Source organism: Neltuma alba, unplaced genomic scaffold (assembly GCF_004799145.2).
Source record: "Neltuma alba isolate B1F8T4 unplaced genomic scaffold, ASM479914v2 tig00010276_pilon, whole genome shotgun sequence".
In the NCBI taxonomy this organism is placed as follows: Eukaryota; Viridiplantae; Streptophyta; class Magnoliopsida; order Fabales; family Fabaceae; genus Neltuma; species Neltuma alba.
Window position 1 is genome coordinate 6,106 of NW_021635200.1, and position 18,349 is coordinate 24,454.

General features: G+C 35.2%; 1 protein-coding gene across 1 annotated transcript; it reads right to left on the bottom strand.

The window, feature by feature from the left end:
* Positions 1 to 1,408: 1,408 nt before the first annotated feature.
* Positions 1,409 to 2,503, bottom strand: LOC114755484 (protein NYNRIN-like). Its single transcript, XM_028944360.1, has one exon. It carries the CDS (start codon positions 2,501 to 2,503, stop codon positions 1,409 to 1,411), a length of 1,095 nt encoding a protein of 364 aa, XP_028800193.1.
* Between the last annotated feature and the right edge of the window lie 15,846 nt (positions 2,504 to 18,349).

Here is an 18,349-nt window from a genome sequence, read left to right on the forward strand (position 1 = left end):
TAAACAATTTAAACAAAGCAATCACAATATGCAGAATCAGCCAACACTTAGGAACTTTGAGAAATTAAGAGTATTGAATATGGACCTTCAAGAAAAGTCAGAAACTCAATTGACACAAGTATTGCAAAAGCCAAAATAGAATTTGGATATGAAGATGATTTGCTCAAAACACTGCCAGCACTATAATTTCTTTTCGTTTTTTTTTTCTGTCCCTTTCTTTTTGGGTACCTTTTTTTTTTCTTTTTTTTTTTCTTGTCTTTCCCTTTTCTTTTCTTTTTTTTTTCACTGAATAATGCAAGGAAAATCACAAAAATACCATAAACAAAACAGAACAAGCAATCTGAACCCAGAAATTCCAGAAAACGCGTCCTTTTCAAATGGGTATAACTTGCCCTACAAAAGTCGGATTTAGATGAAACCAAAACGAGACGAAAGAAGGGATTCCGAACTATGAAAATGACCTATTAAACTTCACAAAACTCAACGGAAAAGTGAATGGACAAGGATGACAATTTCGGTGATGAACAGAAACGCAGAAGACGAACAGACACAAGAAAAGGCACCAAATGAAGAACGAAAATGAAGGTAAACTAACAGAAAAATATGACCTGAGTTTAGATCCAAAGCTCTGATACCAAGATGGTGAGAACCCACAAGGGAAAAATCCCACGAACCCACAACCGATCTGAATATACGCACCCCAAGAACGTAAACAAAGGTCTGGTGATCTACTTGAACCCTTGAACACGGAAGAACAAGGACCCGAAGTGTTGAAAGACGCCACAAGATTGATCAAGCCTTGATAAGTCTGTTAGTTCAATGAAGAACCCTAGAGAGAACTCCTCTCAATCAGAAATTGCAAAATGCAAGTTTTCATTCAAAATTCCAAATCTCCTCCCAAAATGAGGGTTACAATATCTTATAGAGGATACATTCAAGATCTGACCTAAAAAGCATTAAATGCAATCTAGAAAATCAAAACATAATAAATTCATAAGGACTTGATTTAGGTAACTTGGAAATTCAAAAGTCAAATCTGCCAACTAATTATGAATTTTCGCACAAATGCATTTAATGAAATATAATCAGCATATCAAGCCCAAAATATGATTAATTAGGCCCAAATGAGTCTTCTCATGTGTTGTACTTGATCCAAGCTCCTTAAATTGAAGTCTCCAAGCCCAAGATATGATCAGTAGCTCCATTTTCAGCCCAAATGACATTAGTGACATCCTCAGCATTTTTATCCAGATTTGATACTCCAATAAATGCCATTTGCTTTGTCAAGGTGTCTTGCACTAGCCCACTCAAAGCTTCCTTAATTCTTTTAGCTCTTGCTCTTGTGATTGGTCCAGTTGGGATTTGCAATGGATCATTGGAAGTTGAGGAGTTAGCTTGCTGTATCGCATCAGAGTTTAAGCAAATGTCCATTGACCTTCAATGTGCAACCATTTTGCTCATCCAGAAGTTCCAACATGCCAAAATCATGCACTTTGGTAACTATATATGGACCATCCCATCTTGTATTGAGCTTCCCTTGTTTAAACTTGAATCTGGCCCTGAATAAGAGAACACGATCACCCTCCTTAAAATGTTTCCTTAAGATGCCTTTATCATGAATGAGCTTTGTCTTTTCCTTATACATCCTTGAATTCTCATATGCCTCAAGTCTAATTTCTTCTAACTCTTGTATCTGCATTTTTCTTTCAATTACAGTAGCTTCCATGTCCATATTGCAGATTTTTACAGCCCAATAAGCTTTATGTTCAAGTTCTACAGGTAAGTGGCATGCTTTTCCATATACTAGCCTATAAGGAGACATACCAATTGGGGTCTTGAAAGCTGTCCTATATGCCCATAAAGCTTCTTCTAATTTAACACTCGAATCCCTCCTTGTTGGTCTCACAATCTTTTCAAGAATCTGTTTAATTTCCCTATTTAAAATTTCTGTTTGGCCATTAGTTTGAGGGTGATAAGCTATGGACATCTTGTGAGTTACTCCATATTTAGCAAAAAGACCATCCAACAACCTATTACAAAAGCGTGTCCCTCTGTCACTAACCATGGCTCTAGGAATACTAAATCTGGAAAATATATGAGACTTAATGAACTTGGCAACAGTGGCTGCATCATCCTTTTTTGTTGGTATTGCTTCCACCCATCTTGAAACATAATCCACAGCTAATAGTATATAATGATAACCAAAAGATGGAGGGAATGGCCCCATAAAATATCCCCCACACATCAAATATTTCACAGAAAAGCATTGGAACTTGAGGCATCTCATGTCTTCTACTATTTCCACCAAAACGCTGGCACTTATCACACACTTTGCAGTAATTGTAGGCATCTTTAAAGAGTGTTGGCCAGTAGAACCCTGCTTCCAAAATCTTCCTAGAAGTCTTTTTAGCACCAAAATGTCCACCACATGCCCAAGAGTAATGAGCATCCAAAATTCCAGTGACTTCTTCATTAGGGACACATCTCCGTATAATCTGGTCATTACACAGCCTCCAAAGAATAGGTGGATCCCAACAATAGTATTTGGCTTCACTCTTTAATTTTTGGGCCTGAATAGGTGGACACATCTCCGTAAGAAAGGGAAGGTGGAATTAAATCTGTAACAAGGTAATTCACTATGTTAGCATACCAAGGTTCATGTTTAGTCATAGGCACTAACACAGAAGTAGGGAAGTCATCACAGATTAAGAAAGAATCAGAAACTCCCTTTGTATCTTCAGGTAGCCTACTCAAATGGTCTGCAACAAAGTTTTCAGCACCACTCCTGTCTCGAATTTCCAAATCAAATGCTTGTAGCAATAGAATCCATCTCAATAACCTTGGCTTGCTATCTGTTTTCTTAAAAAGAAATTTCACAGCCGCACATGGTCAGTATAAACAATAACATGAGAATTAAGAAGATAAGGTCTAAACTTGTCCAAAGCAAAGACAATTGCAAACAATTCTTTTTCAGTTGTAGTATAATTAATTTGGGCACTATCCAACATTTTGGATGCATATGCAATTACCCTGGATAGTTTACCGTCTTTTTGACCCAACATTGCACCTACTGCTGTATGAGATGCATCACAAGCTAGCTCAAATGGTGAATTCCAATCTGGTGTAGTGAGTATCGGCGGTGAGACAAGCATTGCTTTTAAAGTATCAAATGCATGTTTGCAGTCCTCATCAAAGTGAAAATCAACATCTTTTTGCATGAGTTTAGACAAAGGAGAAGCAATCTTGCTGAAATCTTTAAAAAACCTTCTGTAAAAACCACAATGGCCAAGAAAAGATCTTAGTTCCTTTAAAGTCTTAGGATAAGGCAGAGATGAAATGACTTCTATTTTTGCTTTATCTACCTCAATGCCCCTTCTAGAAACTAAATGACCTAGTACTATGCCTTGATCCACCATAAAGTGACATTTTTCAAAATTCAAAAGCAAATTTTTCTCTATGCACTTGGCCAAGACTTTATCAAGACTCTCTAGACAAGCAGAAAAATTATCCTCATACACTGTAAAATCATCCATGAATACCTCCATAGATGAACCTAGGAACTCACTAAATATAGCCATCATAGCCCTCTGAAATGTTCCCGGTGCATTACATAGCCCAAAGGGCATTCTTCTATAAGCAAAAGTTCTATAGGGACAAAGTAAAGGCAGTCTTATCTTGATCCTCTGGTGAAATCGGTATTTGGAAATATCCTGAAAATCCATCAAGAAAACAATAATTAGTTCTACCAAATAATCTCTCAATCATTTGATCCACAAAGGGTAATGAAAAATGGTCCTTTCGTGTTGCATCATTTAGTCTTCTATAGTCAATGCACACACGCCATGCATTCTGTATCCTAGTTGGTATCAATTCATTTTTTTCATTTTTAATAACAGTAATGCCACTTTTTTGAGGGACCACTTGTACAAGGCTGACCCATTCACTATCCGAGATGGGGTATTTGATGCCTGCACTCAGGAGCTTAGTAACCTCTTTTTTAACAACATCTAAAATCAAGGGGTTAAGCCTATGTTGAGGTTGTCTAATTGGTTTCATCCCATCATTTAATAATATTCTGTGAGTACAAATTGAAGGATTGATTCCAGGTATGTCTGCCATAGACCAACCTATTGCCTTTTTATGTTTCTGCAAAACAGCAATTAATTGTTCCTCCTCTGTAATAGTGAGTGAAGTAGCTATAATCACTGGTAATTTATTATCTTCAGCAAGATATACATATTTAAGATTGGGGGGGTAGGGGTTTAAGTTCTAGTTCAGGGGGTTTCACCACAGAAGGAACCAACTCCTTAAGCTCCAAAGCTCTAACAAAATGCCACTGCAAGTCCTCACTTGATTCTGGATTTTGTGTCCTGTCATAATAGCAACCAGAGGGTAAACAACCAAGATGATAATGTACATTACGCAAGAATTTCATAAATTTAGCATTGAATTCTTGTGCAGATTCTTTATTTCTGAACACTTTTTAGCTTGATCTTGATTACAAGTAACTTGCTGCAATGATTGAAGTTCTCTCCTACATTGTTTAGCTTCTGCAGAAAACGTGGACAAAAATTCATGAATATGCTTTAACATTTGAAAAGGATATGAAGAATTAAAGTTATCTGCAGTGTTGATTAATGCATCATAAGGAGAATTCTGATATAAATTATCCAAAATTGAATCGGATTGCGACTTTAATTTCTCAAAACAGTGAGCTGGTGGAATATGGAATTTTTGTTCCTTAGCATAAGCTTGTCTAGTGACCAAATCTCCTTTCTTTTCTTCATCAATATGCATTCTTGATGTTTCCAACATTGCTATATTGGTACTAGCTCTATCTAATGCAGATTTTGCAATATTCTCAGCTTCTGTAAAGTTAGAAAGTATACCTTTCCCAAACCCATTATTAGAGATTTCAGAAACAAAATCATCATCAAAAGAAGAGAGTTCAAAAGAAAATGTTTGCAATGTGGAAAGTGAGCTATCAACTGAATGAAAGTCAATACTACACACCTCATCATCACAAACAGAAAAATCATTGGGGCAGAAGAAGGAATTCATTATTGGCAAATCTAAATCAAATGTGGTGAGACCATACTCGTTCATGTTGAGAAGGGAAGGTTCACATTCAGCTACAGAGTCTTCTATGAAAGCATCAATGGCACTTACGCCCAATAATGAGTAATCTTCATATGGGTGCTTCATAGCTTCATAAACATTAAAACTGATCATGTGATCACCCACTTCCATTGTGATACAACCATCTTTCATACTAATCACTGTGTTGGCAGTTCGAAGGAATGGTCTCCCTAAGATCAGTGGTCCCTCAATGGTTGATTCATGGGACATATCCAAGACATAGAAATCTACTAGAAAAATCAAGTCCTTAACCTTGACCAGAATATCTTCCAATAGCCCATGAGGTCTTCTAATGCTTCTATCGGCCAACTGAATGATCATACTAGTGTCTTTTATTGAATTAATGCCCAAAGATGTATAGATAGACAATGGCATAACATTTATAGCAGCACCCAAATCTAGGAGGGCACTAGCTATATTCAATTTACCAATCGTGCATGGAATTGTAAATGATCCTGGATCAAAACACTTCCTGGCAAATGTGTCTTTAAAAGTGCTGAAACACTTAAGAGCGTATTTGAACCAATTCATTGGGTTTGCATGTCCTCTTGTTAGTACACAGCTTCTTCAAAAATCTCACATACTTAGGCATACTTTTTAGGAAATCCAATAAGGGTACATTAACTTCCAGCTTGCTAAATAGATTCAAAGTATCTTTCTCAACTTGTTCATTAGACAATTTCCTACTAAGAAGAAATGATTTAGGAAAAGAAAGCTCTTAAATCTTTGTCTCACTCTTACCCTTCCTTGATTGCTTCTGAATTTCTGGAAGTTCCTCATTCTGTTGACCAGAAGGAGTTGGGACTACTTTGGGTACTTCTTGCTGTAACTCCTTAATTCTAGAATGCTGAGAGTTTGCAGCCTAGGTTGCATTATCATCATGTGTGAAAATTGATTCTTTCTCTTTTTTCCTTGTTGACAATAATTTCTTCTCACATTTGCTTTTAGATTGAACTTGAGGGGTCACCACAGAATCATCATTTTGCTGCATATTATCAAATTCTTTAAGTTGTTCATCATCCTCATCCAAAGTAAAATTGACTTGTTTTCCAACTTGTCTTCCACTCCTCAAAGAAATGGCATTCAATGACTTTGGATTAATCACTGTATTTGAAGGTAGAGACCCTCCACCTCTTGCTTACAGATCGTTAAGTGTATTAGACATTTGAGTGACAAAATTATTCAGATTAGCAGACTTAGTTTCCCACTACTCAGTCTTCTGCTCCAATGCACTCATCCTAGAATTGGTCAAAGAATTGTTGTTGGCTATCTCAGATTTCATTTCCTTCATACATTGAATCAATTCAGCCATACCATTGTCATTTTTGGAGGAGGATGGACCTTGATGCTGTACTAAAGTTCTGGTATGTTCAGAATTCACTCTGTTGTCTTGAAACTTGTTTTGCATTGTTAGAGGTTTCTCTGATCCTTCCCTCCACCTAAAATTTTGATGATCCCTCCATCCCTCATTATAGGTGTTAGAATAAGGATTTCTTTGTGAAAATTGTCCTGATCTTCCTTGATAAACACCAGAAAGTTCTTCAATATGAGAGGGACAATTTTTGCTTGTGGTGAGAACCCACAAGGAAAAAATTCCACGAACCCACAACCAATCTGAATATACGCACCCCAAGAACGTAAACAAAGGTCTGGTGATCCACTTGAACCCTTGAACACGGGAGAACAAGGACCCAAAGTGTTGAAAGACGCCACAAGGTTGATCAAGCCTTGATAAGTCTGTTAGGTCAATGAAAAACCCTAGAGAAAACCCCTCTCAAATCAGAAATTGCAAAATGCAAGTTTTTCATTCAAATTCCAAATCTCCTCCAAAATGAGGGTTACAATATCTTATAGAGGATACATTCAAAAATCTAACCTAAAAAGCATTAAATGCAATCTAGAAAATCAAAATATAATAAATTCATACGGACTTGATTTAGGTAACTTGGAAACTCAAAAGTCAAATCAGCCAACTAATTATGAATTTTCGCTCAAATGTATTTAATGAAATATAATCAGCATATCAAGCCTAAAATATGATTAATTAGGCCCAAATGAGTCTTTTCATGTGTTGTACTTGATCCAGGCTCCTTAAATTGAAGTCTCCAAACCCAAGGTATGATCAGTAGCTCCATTTTCAGCCCAAATGACATTAGTGACGTTCTCAGCATTTTTATCCAGATTTGATGCTCCAACAAATGCCATTTGCTTTGTCAAGGTGTCTTGCACTAGCCCACTCAAAGCTTCCTTAATTCTTTTAGCTCTTGCTTTTGTGATTGGTCCAGTTGGGATTTGCAATGGATCATTGGAAGTTGAAGAGTTAGCTTGTTGTATCGTATCATTCCCTCTCTCCTGAAAAGGATTCGACCTCGAATCATCACCTGCATCAAAAGGAGATAAATCACTCACATTGAAAGTAGCACTAACATTATACTCACCAGGTAAATCAATTTTGTAAGCATTGTCATTGATTCTTTCAAGCACTTGAAATGGACCATCTCCTCTTGGAGCTAATTTGGACTTTCTTTGAGTTGGAAATCTTTCTTTCCTCATATGCACCCACACCTAATCACCAGGTTCAAAGAGAACACGCCTTCTTCCTTTGTTAGCCTTGGATGCATATTGCTCATTTTTCTTTTCAATTTGTTGTTTCACTTTTTGATGAAGTTGTTTCACTGTTTCAGCTTTCTTTGTCCCATCAAGACTTGCCCTCTCATCAATAGGCAATGGTAATAAATCCAAGGGAGTTAGTGGATTAAAACCATACACTATTTCAAAAGGAGAATAATCAGTAGATGAATGCACACTCCTATTGTAAGCAAATTCAATGAATCACAAGCAATTTTCCCAATTCTTCAAGTTCTTTTGAATCATAGTTCTAAGCATTTGAGTTAAAGTTCTATTAACTACTTCAGTTTGTCCATCAGTTTGTGGATGACAAGCAGTAGAAAATAATAATTTAGTACCCAGCTTACCCCACAAAACCCTCCAAAAATGACTCAAGAATTTTATATCCCTATCAGAAATAATACTTTTAGTACCCAGCTTACCCCACAATTTCCTTAAAGAACAAATCAGCAATGTATGTGGCATCATCAGTTTTATGGCAAGCAATGAAATGTACCATTTTAGAAAATCTGTCAACAACCACAAATATGGAATCCATACCCTTTCTTTACCTAGGTAAACCCAAAATAAAATCCATTGATATATCTACCCAAGGTTCACTAGGCACAGGTAATGGGGTGTACAAACCATGTGGCAAGACTCTAGATTTAGCCTTTTTACAAGTTATGCATTTAGCACAGATTCTTTCCACATCATGTTTCATTTTAGGCCAAAAGAAATGCTCATGGAAAACATCCAAAGTCTTTTTCACACTAAAATGACCTATTAATCCTCCCCTATGTGCTTCTCATAAGTAATTCCCGCAAGGAACATTGAGGCACACACAATCTGTTTTCTCTTAACAAGTACCTATCAATCCTATAAAACTTTTCAAATGCTTTCTTTTCACAAGCAAGAAACACTTCAGCAAAATCAGCATCACTGGCATACAATTCCTTGATATATTCAAAACCAAGCAACCTAGCATTTAGAGTAGTAAGAAGAGTATACCTTCTTGACAATGCATCAGCCACCACATTTTCTTGACCTTTCTTGTATCTGATGATATATGGAAATGCCTCAATAAATTCCAGCCACCTTGCATGTCTCTTGTTCAGCTTACCTTGACCCTTAATGTGCTTCAAAAATTGATGATCAGTATGAATTACAAATTGTTTAGGCCAAAGGTAGTGTTGCCAATTCTCTAATGCTCTCTTAAGTGCATAGAGCTCCTTGTCATATGTTGGATACTTCAAGGCTACTCCATTTAACTTTTCACTAAAATAAACAATTGGCTTTCCTTCCTGTATCAAAACAACTCCTATTCCAACTCCAGATGCATCACATTCAATCTCAAAAGTTTTGTTAAAGTTAGGCAATACTAACACAGGTGCAGAACATAATTTATCCTTAAGTCTAATGAATGCGATATCTTGTTCTTTATCCCATTTAAAACTACAGATTTTTTAATAACTTCAGTGAGTGGTGTAGCAAGTGTGCTAAAATCTTTCACAAAGCACTTATAAAAACTAGCCAAACCATGAAAGCTTCTCACCTCAGTTATGCTTTTAGGTGTTGGCCATTCTTTTATAGCTCTTATCTTTTCTTCATCAACTTCTATTCCTTTAGCACTTACCACAACGCCAAGAAAAACAATTTTATCCATACAAAAATCACACTTTTTCAGATTTGCGAATAATTTTTCCTTTCCCAAAACATCAAGCAAAGATTGCAAATGATTCAAATGCTCATCAAGATTATTGCTATAAATCAGAATGTCATCAAAATAAATCACAACAAATTTCCCAATGAAAGCACGTAAAACATGATTCATTAATCTCATGAAAGTGCTAGGTGTATTAGTTAACCCAAATGGCATAACTAACCATTCATACAAAGCATGTTTTGTTTTGAAAGCAGTTTTCCGTTCATCCCCTTCCCTCATTCTAATTTGATTGGATCCAGATTTCAAATCAATCTTAGAAAAGACAATAGAACCATATGATTCATCAAGCATATCATCTAATCTAGGAATGGGATGGCGATACCTTACAGTGATGTTATTCATAGCTCTGCAATCAATGCACATCCTCCAAGTTCCATCTTTCTTTGGGACCAAAAGTACCAAAACAGCACAAGGACTCAAGCTTTCTCTAACATATCCCCTTGCCATGAGCTCTTCCACTTGCTTTTAAAGTTCCTTTGTCTCCTCTGGATTTGGTGAGAACCCACAAGAAAAAAAATCCCATGAACCCACCCACAGCTAATCTGAATATACGCACCCCAAGAACGTAAACAAAGGTCTGGTGATCTACTTGAACCCTTGAACACTGGAGAACAAGGACCCGAAGTGTTGAAAGACGCCACAAGGTTGATCAAGCCTTGATAAGTCTGTTAATTCAATGAAGAACCCTAGAGAGAACCCCTCTCAAGTCAAAAATTGCAAAATGCAAGTTTTTCATTCAAATTCCAAATCTCCTCCCAAAATGAGGGTTACAATATCTTATAGAGGATACATTCAAGATCTGACCTAAAAAGCATTAAATGCAATCTAGAAAATCAAAATATAATAAATTCATAAGGACTTGATTTAGGTAACTTGGAAACTCAAAAGTCAAATCTGCCAACTAATTATGAATTTTTGCTCAAATGCATTTAATGAAATATAATCAGCATATCAAGCCTAAAATATGATTAATTAGGCCCAAATGAGTCTTCTCATGTGTTGTACTTGATCCAAGCTCCTTAAATTGAAGTTTCCAAGCCCAAGATATGATTAGTAGCTCCATTTTCAGCCCAAATGACACTAGTGACGTCCTCAGCATTTTTATTCAGATTTGATACTCCAACAAATGCCATTTGCTTTGTCAAGGTGTCTTGCACTAGCCCACTCAAAGCTTCCTTAATTCTTTTAGCTCTTGCTCTTGTGATTGGTCCAGTTGGGATTTGCAATGGATCATTGGAAGTTGAGGAGTTAGCTTGCTGTATCGCATCAGGATTGCTTCTATAGGCTGGCCTATTAGGAATTGTTGCTCCTGGAATGAAATCAATTTGATGCTCAATTCCTCTAATGGGTGATAATCCAGGTGGAATCTCTTCTGGGAACACATCATCATATTCCTGCAATAAAGAACTAACAACACTTGGAAAGGAAGAGTTAATGTCATTAGTATCCAAAAAGGATTCCTTATAAACAAGGAGAAGCAAATGTTGTTCAGCCAAAAAGGCATTCCTCACTTCACTTTCTTTTGCATAAAAACTCAATTTCTTCTTCTCTTTTCTCTCTTCATTTTTTTCTGAAATTCTTTTTTTGAACTCTCAGCTTTCCTCTCCTTTTCATTCCCATTTCTTTTTGATGTCTCTCTCACATTTTTCATATCACTTTCTTTTTGGAATTAGACTAGTTAGAAGTTACAAATTAAACTAACAGAGAAGGAAGTTACTATTTATGAAAACTGATTTTCAAAAGGAATGAGAAAAGAATAAGATGCAGAAAAGAGTTTGAAAGAGATATCAATGAAGTTGATAGCATACCAGGAGGCGTTGAATATGAAGGTCATGAAGCCCAAATAACACTCCCTCAGTTAGAAGCCCAGCAAGCCCTCCAGAATGTTCAAGGGATTTATAGCTCTAGAATGCTTACATGGAGGAGGACATGGATCATTCCTTGGATGATGACACACGGAGCTTAATGTGACATATGGAAGGCCACCTCGAAAACCACCATGGCATATAAGTCATTGGAGTATGAACACTTGGACCTTGAGAAAGATAAGAGCATGTTCTAAGAGCCCAAAAGGAGCATTTAAAGCCAGTTTTCATATTGTTGAAGGCCCCAACACAATTATATATGCATGGAGGAGTCCATTGGAGCTATAATCTTTTAAATTGGGACCCAAATGCATTATGCTATGGACCATGGGAATTCCAGAACGTGATTCAACCACATTCAAGCCCAAATGCATTATGCTATGGACCATGGGAATTCCAGAACGTGATTTAACCACATTCAAGCCCAAATGCATTATGCTATGGACCATGGGAATTCCAGAACGTGATTCAACCACATTCAAGCCCAAATGGATGTCTAAAAGGCCCATTTATGCTTTTGGACATAAATAGCAATGAAGGTCCATTTGGAAGGTCCAAGAAGATTCAAGAAGCATCAAGAGTGATAGTATTGACATTAATTAGGATTCTGTTTGTTATAATTAGTTTCCTATTTTACAGTTTTCTATTTTCAAATAGCAGATTTGTTCTTAAAGTTTAAGTTATTTCCTTTTATTTCTATGTAAGAAATGATGCCTCCCATAGTCAAATAATCATTAATGAGGCATCATCCCTAGCATTTATTTCTTAAGATGCTGATTCTAGAGTGTTCTATGGTTGCCTATATATAGGCTACGTTTTTGTACTTAAAATTAAGATTTAGATGAATGAGAATTGAGTTTATTTCTTTCAGTGTGAGCTTTGCTTGCATCCTTGTATTCTCATGAGAATACTTGACAGTATCATGGGATTGATCAACCTTGTGGTGTCTTTATGGCTAGGGTTGTAAGAGATGGGTTCTCTTAAGGTCTGTACGTCCCCTCATATCAGAAGTGAATTCCCTTGGAGCTATGCGTTTTACTTAGAGTTTTTCCTCACAGAATGCTACACTAGACCACACATGATTCCAGCTCTTAACCAAATTCAAAACACTGCGTTTTAACTCCTAATTCAAGATTTTTGGCTACATCTTTTCAGATTTTGTCCATTCTTCACCAATACTTCCAGAATTAGAGAAAATCCCTTTCAATCCTGCAATGATACATCAAATTCTCACAGCATCATTTCTTATCAAATATTGAAAATCTAAAGATAATTCCACATGAAAGCATTTAAATTCAATAGGAAATCACATTATTTAGTTGATCAAAATGTGGTTCATCAATAACCAAACTATCCAATAAATGAACAGTAATATTTTTCCTTCAACTACATATTACTTATAGGTTTTACTAAGTAGAGTGTTCTATCCTATGTCAGAACCTCCACTCTGATATAAAAAATATTATAACTTACTCCTAGAATGACTTAGATTTCATTTGGAACCATCTTAAACCATAGTGGATGGTCTTGAGCTCAAATATTTCATTGTAGGCGTTACTTTTAGAAATTTATTGTTCATTTGGTAAGTTCCAGATTTTTGGTCTAATTTTAAAAAAATCAAAATGGAGTAATTCAAAATTTTATGGAAAGCTTTTTGAACAACCTTTCAAGAAAAAATAATCTCGTGAACCATGTCTTTATGAGTAAGTGCCAATTTTTTAGGAAAGTGACCACTATCATTTTGGCAAAAACCCTTTTTCCAGATTTTAAAAATTAATTTTGAAAATTCACCAAAAAATCGTATAGTTATCCATTTTTAACGTGCTACCTATCAAATTGAAGCTCAAGACATGATCTTTAAGCGTGGAAAATTTCACAGTTAAATTCATTCAGGAGCTTAATCAAAATACTGCTCCAAATCGACGGCCTCCTTACAGTTACAGCATCACAACAATTATACTTATACATAACCAAAATATAATTGCTTTCATGATTCACCACCACAGTTACCCTCGAATTTGCAGCTTCCCTTTGGATGATTCAGGCCCTAAAATATTAGATTATTTTGAGAGGGCGAGATTTCAATAAAATCCAAGTAGCAAGAATAATCAACCATAACATCAACATGCAACATCATTAAAGCATTACAAACCTTAGCTACCATAGGAGAAGTAATCCTCTTATAAATAGGCAACCTCAACATGCAAGGCCATGGCAACAAATGCAAGGAGCAACCACATCATAATCATCATAGTTCAACCACATGATAGCAAGCATTCATGCCATAATAAACAATGCAAAGTTAACATTAGTAGTTAATTAAGTCTTACTACCTTGATCCAAAAGCTTTTTGATTCTTTGATCCTCTTCCTCTCCTCCACAAATATCAAACCCTGACCTCACAATCCATAAAAAGGGCAACAACATTACAACCAAACCATACAAAAATCAAGTAACTCCATTATCCTTTAAAGCTTCAATCTTTGTTCTTTAATTTTAGAGCTTTGTTTTCTTACCCCTAAAAGTCCTTTCTTGGTTCATTCCTACGTGACTTTTCATGTAGAATCCAAATATACACTTGGATTTAATAAAAGAAATCTTCTTCCTCAACAACCAAACTGAACAAACACTTTAGGGTTTATTGTCCAAAAATCACAACTTTGATTTTAATGCTTTCAACACTTGTTCTTTAGGTTTACCTTACACTATTTTCTATTTTGAACACAATGGAAGCATCAAAACTTTAAAAATCTTATCCTAGGATATGGTTTTCACTTTGGCCGAACTAAACCTCTAGTGGCTCAACCAAGAAATCTTTTCAAATACCACTTAAAACCATTTGAAACAACCATAATCTAAGATGTTCTAACAAGATTTAACAACAAAACTTCCTTCCGCTAACAATCAACCATTTCGCCCAGCAACCAAAAGAGGCAAGAATGGAAATTTCAACCATCAAACTTCAAGGAAAACAACCAAGAACTACTATGAAACCACTTACTAACCTTAGATCTTAACTTAATGGATCAAAGTAGCTTACTTTTCCTTGATCACTCTTCAAGAACTCCTCTTGCTCTTCTTCCTCTCGTTTGGCCGAAATGGGATTCTTGAAAAGAGGGAGGAGTGTGTTGATTTAAGGCCAAAATATCCCAACAACCTTGATTTAATGTTATGCCATGTGTCACCTCCCTACTTAATCTTGAACTTCTCTCTTAATTATTTAAATCCAATTGTAATTAATTTCCCAAAAGTCAAAATCCTCTCCAATCAATGCTTGACACTTGGCAACTTTAAATACTCTCTATTGGTAGCTTGACGAGTAGCAAATTGTGGGCCAAATAAGGTGCAAGACTCTACTTCTTGCTTTATCGGTGCACTTTTTTGTGGATTTAATTTCTTTTCCATAATTACCATACTCTGCCTTGGTAATTATTTTTTGTCAAATCAATAATTTATTCTCCTTTTTTTTTTCTTCCCAAAATGGCCTCTCTAGCTCAAACTCGATTTTTCATTAATTATATAAAAAGGAAAACTATTTTCCTTCTCTTTATTGATTTTTCCATTTGTCAAAAGAATTAAGAAAAATCTTGAATATTTGAGGGTCTCCTTTTAATCTCACAATCTCTTATAATTTCTTAGGACATCATAAGAATTTTTTTGGGATTTTATTTTCCTTCCAAATATTTATCTGAAATTTTCCAAATAAAAGGCCTTGAATTAGCTTAAATTGTCCTTAAATTCTTTTATAATTTTTCCAAGAGCATTTTGGTCATAAAACCAATTATACATCCTCATATAATTCTCAAGGAACATTACCTTTATTATTCCTTTATTTTCTAAGGTTTAGAAATATTTTTCCATAATTATTTTTGACCAAGTTTTCTTAATTAGTCAAACTGTCATAATTGACTTGGAAAATCATAATAATTATTTTTCACCATAATTTTTCTATTTCTCCTTATCCTTTTTGGCCTTTAGATGTTTAGGAATATCTTTATTCCTAGTTAACATATTATTGGATGTGGCAGAACCGAGTGTAAAAGATAGCATTTTAATCTATAATTTGATTATTTTTCTATCTTGCTTATATGTATATGTTGCTTTCTTTGTGTTGGTGGATTATGTTACGGCAATGATTGATTTTATGATGCTTGATATGCTTTGGCCAAATGCATAATGATGTGTTAATGTAAATATGTGATTGATTTCTTGTATGGCACAATGCATGACATAATAATACATGATTTGGGAACATTATGAAATAATGTAATGTCACACCTCACTTTTCTACACTTTAACACATCATACGGAAGAATTCAGAACCACATTCGTTGGCCTTAAGGTTAGAAAATCACATTTGCAAAAATCTGCTTGTACGGTTACTGTTCACAACACATTTCAGAATTTGGGGGCCAATTCTGAAAAATCATAACTAATTCTAGAAAAATTGAAATGGAGTGGTTCTAATTTTCACATAAAACTCTTTCAATTCTATACAAGGAAAAAAATAACAATCTGGACTCAAACCTTGCCAATTCATACAGTTTATTCATCAAAGATTACTATTAATTTGGTCAAAACAGTGTTTTCCAGAAGTCCTGCCTCAACTTTGAACAGCCACAACTCTTAGCATACACATCCATTTCATGTGATCTACCACTTATTTTAAAGATCAGGATGTGCTCTAAACACTCACCAAATTTCATGTCAAAATTCGTTCATTTGCTCTATTTCATCATTGGCACCAATTCGTGGCTCATTTAGGGACTCTCTAACTCCTTAACTTAAATCAACATTTTCAAATAAATTCATTTCTTGCATTTCCCATGTTGTCATTGCATATACTATTTCCATATATAATCTCATGCCATCTTACATACCATAACATTTTAAACATCATTGAATATACATGACATGATTATAACATTAGTTAACATAATAGTTACATAATATAGCATGTTGTGGAAACATAAGACATGCTTGGTTTCTTCCCTTTATCTTGAACTTCCACTTCTTAATTTTTCCTTCAAGCTTGTAGCACCTATTAGGGGTTGTTAAGGGAGGGTGAGATTCAGGAGAATCTCAGTAGCAAACACTACCCATAAGTATGCAAGACAATGCAAATGCAAGACATGTTATCATAACATTAACATATGAATACCATGGAAAGTAAGCTAAAGCATTTCACGCTTTCATAACATATTGCCAAGGCAAAGTATAACATAAACTTGCAAACATAACTTTACAAACATTTCATCATAGCTTAGTCACATCATAGCAACAGAACCACATCATGCAAGCATACATATCAAGCACACAATATAGGTAAGTTTACTATCTTGTAACATAGCTTTTCTCTTGTTTTTCCTTTGATTCCCTTGTCTTTCCACCCTATGGATTTTTGGTCAGATATTAAACATCCTATTGGATGTTTCAAGGTCCTAAACACATCAATACATTATGCAAAACAATTATTAGAATCAAGTCATCAACTTTTGAGTTTCACTTCCAACCTTCCTAAAATTATTTCCACATATTATTGTATGTAGAATCCATTTCCAAGCTCAAAACAATCAAAATCCAACTCCTTACCCCTATTCTGGTTTGGCCGAAACAGAAGTGCTTTATGTCCAAAATTCCCATTTTCAATTCTAATGCTTCCAAACATGTTTTCTACATATATCCCTACACAAAATCATCATTTAAACTTATTAGAAGCATCAAAATCATCAAATTCCAGACCCATCATAAATTTCCAGTCATGACAGAAACATACACGAATGAAAGGGGAAGTTGGATTTCTCCAAGAATCAATACAAAACCACTTGATTCTTGTCATTTGCAAGCCTTTAAACATGTTTCTAACATCCATATCATCTTCTCCTATTTTAATCAATTTCGTGCAGCACCTCCCCATAGAATTTCAATCATCAAAAATCCAATCAAACCAACCATCAGGCTTAAAAATAACAAGGGAGGTAGAAACTACATCAAAATTCGTGAACATACCTTGATTTTGAGCTTAAACTTGCATGGTTTTCTTTGCTTTCTCTCTTCTCCTTCTTCTCCTCTCCATTTCGTCTTCTCCCCTCTTTCTCCTTGGTGTGGCTGAAAACATTACACAAAAAGGAGAGGGATGATATTTATAGAAAGCTAGAACAAATCCTAGTCGTCGGTTCCGATTTGATCTCGGCCGTCCATTCTTTCTTCTTGAATAAGTATGCTTTCTCTCCAAGAAATGTGACACTTGTCTAGGGTGATGTCATCTTGCTTGTGTCATCTTGATTAGGCCATCAAGATTAGTTAACTTAATCCAAGATTAATTAGCTTAATTACTTTGATTAAGCTTCTTAATCATCCTCCTAAAAATCCTTTCTTTCAATCCAACTGTGCGCTTCACATTTTTGTATAATTCCATGCATATCCTCTTGTCCATATGGCAATGTGATAGGGAGGAAAAATTATATAAAATTCGTGTAGAAAATTGCCTTGAATATTCCTCCATCTATCTTGCCGGTTTACACCGTAACGGGTACTTTTTCGGGTCTTAACCTACTCGATACCTTTGGGACATGTTTTAATACATTTTTTACCTTTGAAATACATTTCTATACTCCTCTGATAGCATTTATAGGGGAAAGATATTCCTTTCTCCTTTTCCCATAAATATCATTAAATAATATTTAATCGGGGTTACCTTGTCTGAATTAGACAAAATTGCAAATCTTTTCTTCAAAACACCAAAAGCTCTTTCAATTATATTTCGTAACTTTGCATTTCAAAGGTTAAATAACTCCTTATGATTTAGGGGTGGATTTCTTTTTTAATACTCTTTCAAATGATAGTGAACTCCCTGATAAGGTGTTATAAGCCCTCTTTTTAACATGAATCCAGCATCCACAAGATAATATTTACCTATCATAATGAAAGATAATTACTGTATTGGTTTTATAATTCCTAATGAATGTAAATTTAAGCAAAATTGGCAAAACATTTACCTTCAGGAATTTTA